Raw genomic sequence first — 5,868 nt, forward strand, 5'->3', positions numbered from 1 at the left:
GTGATCGTCGTCTTCAAAATTAATTGCTCGCCGAAGGTTGAGGTTGGTGCAGATTTAATGTTATGAATATAGTGAATGTGTAACGGGTAGCTTTGTTTCGCCAAAACCCAGTCACAGTACACTACCACCACGTCGGTGTGCGGAGGGAATTTGGTGAAGCGGGTGACCTTTGCCTCGTCGGTGCCCAATCATGTATCCCGGCCTTCATCAAACATGGATTTTATGGTTGCTTTTGCCTCGTCGGTGCCCAGCAACAGTGTATCCGGCTCCCGTCCATTTTAGACGTGTTAATAATTTAGCGACCTGGCCTTGTCGGCACTCGGCCATGGTTTCGTCTATTAATAGACGTATATAACAGCCATAGCATTTTTCAGATTTAGCCAATGCATTGCTCGGCCTCGTGGGTCACGAACATAGCATAAATAATGATAAATCGGCCATTTCATCTCGTCGACACTCGGCCATGGTGTCGATGTGTATTTTAAATCTGCACGCCTCGCCCTCATAGCTAGCGTTGTTTTATTTAGCGAATGATGCTTGTCTTCAACAATTGTGAGAATTGCTCCTGTCCATCCGGTAGAATTTAGAGAGAGAAGGAATTGCTCCCGTACATGACATGCACAAGGCAATATGTGACTCATCCGGTATGAATATAAATATGTATAAATCATGGTTGGTCCGATGTCAATAAGACTCAAACTCATCCCAAGTTTATATAAATAAATATCCACATCCAATATTTGATATTGATAATTTAGACGGTCCAACCCTCACGAGGATCAGGCTCGAGCCTTGTATTTATTTGCAGCTTATGTTAATCGCTTGACAAAGATGACGTGTGCGTGTGCATGCGCCGCTGGGGATACTTATATCCATGGCTACAAGTTCACAACGCATCCACGACATATTCATCAGTACTCCACTTTACTGTTTTACCGTCCAGGCTGCGCAACTGCACAACACTACGGTGTATATTTGCTCCCTCTAGGAGATGATGCCGGGCTATGCATAATATCTGCACAGCACTACGGCGTTGTTGTGTTATCTTGGATAAGTAGCTTGACGGAGAACGAGATCAGCTTGTTGTTGAGGACTCGCTGATAGAGATGCCATCAGCGCCGGCGACTACAGGTTGCTGATCCGCGATCACGCACCTTGCGCCATGCGCGTGTCTCTTCTTTCTGATCACTCTGCGAATATATGTGGGTTTGGGTGTGTAACTCTGTAGGGCATATAGCTGCTTAATGGCGCAGCGCTTCTGCAGTCTGTTCTTCTTCTTTTCCCCCAGCCGCGACGAGGGGTCGACTGCTTTATATAGGCAGCGACGACCACAACGGCCTCGCTAATCCTCCGCGAATCGAGCGTGATAACGCGTTTAATCTGTTTTGGCCTCATCGATCTGCTGCTGCAGATAAGTGCGACGCATGCAGATGCCGGCCACCTGATTCATGCGGATAGAGATGCTGGTGCTGGAGATAATCACCAAGATTAACATGGCTAATCACGGTGGGCCCCACGCTTATTTGAATTTGTTACCAGTGATAATTACCCCCGGTGAAGTAGCAAACAAATTAATGGGTATACTGCTAGTACTAGTTCATCTCTTCTCTTTTGAAGCGTATATCTCTTCAATTGTGCATCAAATTTAAATTCTGTTTGAACCACTATTTTCTATTTGAAATATACAACAAAATGAGTCCAATATCGATTATGTTTGGACATCATGTGATATTCGAATTTTTTCGGGCCCACACATCATACAGACACGCCTAACATGTATTCAGTCAAATTGGGCTGCAAATAAAATTAAATGCCCAAAAAATTATTATTTCTTCTATAAATTTTTAGCACAGAAATTCATCAAACAATCTCAATGGTAATTAAGTTTGTAAGATATGTCATCATAATCAATGGTCTGTTTATGATCTACTGGACAATAAACATCATTGATCCACTAAGTAGCTTTTTTCTATCATCCTGTGAGGCTCGCATGTATTTGCAACGAGGAAAAACAACCTGAGAATGGATTACACCAAAACATGTGCATGCATGTAGACCTGCAAAAGAAAAACAAGTTTAGCATATTTCATATTTCAATTTCTCTAGTCGGTAAACAAGTTTAGCATTCAGGTGCCTAGTTCATATCCATGCTACAAAGTCATGTCAGACATCATATTGCACATGGAAATTAGAGGGCAAAGCAGCAAATCACGACATGAGAAGAGGTAAACCAACATCTTTTCAAGCCAGCCTTGCAGGGCAAAGTATGGGAATTAATCCTGATCATATTGCTCATGAACTATAATTCTCTAAGAATAAACAGATGCGGCTGCAACACCTACAAATCATATCACTAGATCTAAATTAATATTCATTTGCTAAAATTACTTTACTCATTAATTACCTAAATATAATGCATTGTCCACATATTATTGCAAAAAGAACTAAGAGATGGAGATAGGGAGTGAGGGGCAATTTACTTGAGCTAGAACTGGGAAGTTGTTAACACTTGGCTATTGGTGAAGTTAGCATATGGGGAATCGGGTCTGCCTTTCCCAATCTTCTTTGCCCTAGAATGTGTGTCTTCACGTCCTATATTCTCCTTTGGTGTTAGATCATGCACCTTTCTCTTGTGTCCAACAACACTTTGCAGTGCATTATCAATGCTATTGTGCTTGAACACCTCAGTTAGTGCCACCGAATTTCCTCGGTCAGCTGAGTTAAGTCTCGCACTAGTTGACACCTAAAATTGAGTGAAAATCATATTTAACATCCAGATTACCACATATAGCAATATCACTCTAAATTTGACTTCAATATATTAGTAACAATTAGTGAAATATGCAGTACCTTGGAGTGTAGAGCTTGACCACTTGAATGCATTAGCTGCAATGTAATTTTAAAAAATTAGTTGCATGTAAATAAGCTAGACAAATGAACTAATAGCATCATACATTGTCACGTGGCCATGGGATGCACCGAGCTTGAGTACTCCCGAACTTGCTGATCATTCCGTGTGCATGAGGTAGTATGGTGTGTAAGTGTGTTGATTGAATACAGTGTTAGCAAGGATATCAACTCAATCATTTAGTGCGTGGCCATCAACAGAAATAGCGTTTTTGTCGGTCTTCTGAATGGTACCTAGAGCAACCATTTTTCCACTTTTTGGAGATATTAGGCCAACTTCCATACCACTTTTCAAGATAGCTTATGTCTTTAATCCAGCCTAAAAGAAGAGATATAGCTTGTGAGTCTTTCTCCTTTTAGCTAGTTCACTAGTAAAATGCAAAAAAGCATACCTCTAGCCCTTCATGGAGTGGTTTATGAAACTGTCTTTTTCTGTTTTGTAGATTTGATTCAGATGAAGTTGGTTTCTTTGATTTCTGGTCCATGTGCCTGCCGCTCATGCGCTCCTGATGGTCCCTGTCTCTCTGCCATCTTCGCTGGCAGCCTCGCACACTGCTCTGCGCGCTCGCGTGGTTGTGGTTCTGGGATTAGGGTGTGTTTAGTTCACGCTAAAATTAGAAGTTTGGTTAAAATTGGGACGATGTGATGGAAAAGTTAAAAGTTTGTGTGTGTAGGAAAGTTCTGATGTGATGGAAAAGTTGAAAGTTTGAAGAAAAAGTTTGGAACTGAACTCGGCCTAGGAAACGAGTGGTCGTGGGCTCGTGGCCTTGTGGGAAACGAAACTCCTAGTGGGCGGGGCGATCGATTCCATCTCCTCCACCTATTTTCCTATTTTAGTAAATTTATGCACCTAAAGTTTATACACCTCAAGTTTACACATCTAAAGTTTAGAGACCCAAAATTTATAAATCAAAAGTTTATATATCCAATTCAAATTTGAATTTAAGTTCAAATATTTTATATATAATATTTCTATACATCAAAAGTTTATACACCTAAAGTTTATAAGCCCAAAGTTTATAAATCAAAAGTTTATATACCCGATTCAAATTTGAATTTGAATTATATTTACTTCAAATTTGAATTTAAATTCAAATATTTTTTATATATAATATTTCTATACATCTAAAGTTTATACACCTAAAGTTTATAGACCCAAAGTTTATAAGTCAAAAGTTTACATACCCGATTCAAATTTGAATTTGAATTTGAATTCAAATATTTTTTATATATAGTATTTTTATATATAAATTTTTCTAACTTTTTTTTTTAAAAAAATTTATGGTGTAGTAGGAAGAGAAGAAGGGGGAGGAGGAAGGGGGAGAGGAGTGTGTCAGGGGGAGGAATGGGGATCAATCGCTTGGAGCGATCGATTGCCCATTAGCACGGCTGCTGCTCTATTCTACGTTTCTTTTCCTTTTTTTTTCTTATCTAATTTATGACTATTCGCTTCAAGGCTGCATTAAAACGACAGATACAGTACTATCTATATAAAAAAAGAGACAAATATCAGATGCCCCTATATTACTTATAGCCCTATTGGTTGCCCTAATAACTCAAAGTTAAAGCTAAAATTAAAATTTTTAAACTTAATTTTGAAGTTGATTTTAAGATATTTAACGTAGTTTCTATTTCTGCATTGGCTTTTAATTCACTAACAAAAAATATATAAAAGTTTTAAGTATAAATTTATTTTTATTTTAAATAATCCGTTTTGGTTTATTAGATAATATGAACTACCAATGAGTACATTAATGTATGTTCAACAGCGTGAGAAGGTGAAAATAAAGTCTTGTTTTTCTGCACGCATGCTACCCGAACTGATAAATGGCGTATGTTTTCTCAAAAGAAAAATATATATGAAACTTACTTGAAAACCATATTAATCCATTTTCTAGGTTTAAAATAATTAATCATCATTAATCATACGCTAATGACTTAATTTTGTGTATCGTATCATTGTTCTCTTTTCTCATTTACTCAAACACACTTTAAGTGGCAGTTATTTTTGGATAAATTTTAAACCTAAAAAGCAGAATTTTTGGAACGGATGGAGTAAATTAGAATGCAAAGTGGGCTCACAGGGTGTCTATGTAATTAATTTTCTCATCTATGGGTTCCACAGCAAAAAAAAGAAGAAGATAAACCGTGTGATTTTTGCAAATAAAAATAAGAGTAAAATTCACTTTGGACTACTTTTTTTTTACTGGACTTTGGACTACTTTTTATCACTGGTGTTTCACTTTGGATCACCCTTCAACTTTTTTTTTCACTTTTGACCGGGTACTTTTACCTTCGCATTTTGTTTTATCCATATACATCTAAATTGTCATATATCAAAGAAATGATCTATCTCAGCTGAGGGAGTTTATTGATGAATAAGAGCAGAAGTACTCGAGGTCATTCATATGCATGAGAAGAGAGTAACAAAGGCAATATTACCCGATCCAAAGTAAAAACATTTGGTTAAAGGGTGATCAAAAGCAAAATATCGGTAATGAAAGGTGACCCAAAGTAAAATTTACTCCAAAAAGAACTTTCTAGAAAAGTTATCTTAAAAACATATTAATCCATTTTCAGGTTTGAAATAATTAATACCTATTAATCATACGCTAATGATCACTTATCTCATTTTGTGTATCTTATCATTCTTTTCTTTTCTCCTTCACTCAAACATGCTCTATGATTAGTTATTTTGGGACAAATTTTAAACCCAAATGAGTGATTATTTAGCGATGGAGGGAGTAAATTAGAATGTGAAGTGGCCCATAGTTCTCATCTATGGTCCCCTAGGGTAAAAATATCAAGAGAAATATTAATTAATAAAATAAGAGGACTTAAATAGGAGAGGTAGAGAGCTGAAATACAAAATCTACCATGGATACAATAAGGTTATCGTGCATTGTGAAACACTTCGACTGTGAATAACTCAAAGTGCACAATCTTCACAAGAATTCGATG

The 5,868-nt window shown here is 37.3% G+C and overlaps 1 protein-coding gene across 1 annotated transcript; it reads right to left on the reverse strand.

The window, feature by feature from the left end:
* Positions 1-2,485: 2,485 nt before the first annotated feature.
* LOC127781710 (uncharacterized) lies at positions 2,486-3,011 on the reverse strand. The gene is made up of 3 exons (XM_052308720.1): positions 2,955-3,011; positions 2,851-2,886; positions 2,486-2,743 (listed from the first exon to the last, which is right to left on the reverse strand). The coding sequence occupies exons 1-3, from the start codon at positions 3,009-3,011 to the stop codon at positions 2,486-2,488; spliced, it is 351 nt and encodes a 116-aa protein (XP_052164680.1).
* Between the last annotated feature and the right edge of the window lie 2,857 nt (positions 3,012-5,868).

Source organism: Oryza glaberrima, chromosome 8 (assembly GCF_000147395.1).
Source record: "Oryza glaberrima chromosome 8, OglaRS2, whole genome shotgun sequence".
Classification (NCBI taxonomy): Eukaryota; Viridiplantae; Streptophyta; class Magnoliopsida; order Poales; family Poaceae; genus Oryza; species Oryza glaberrima.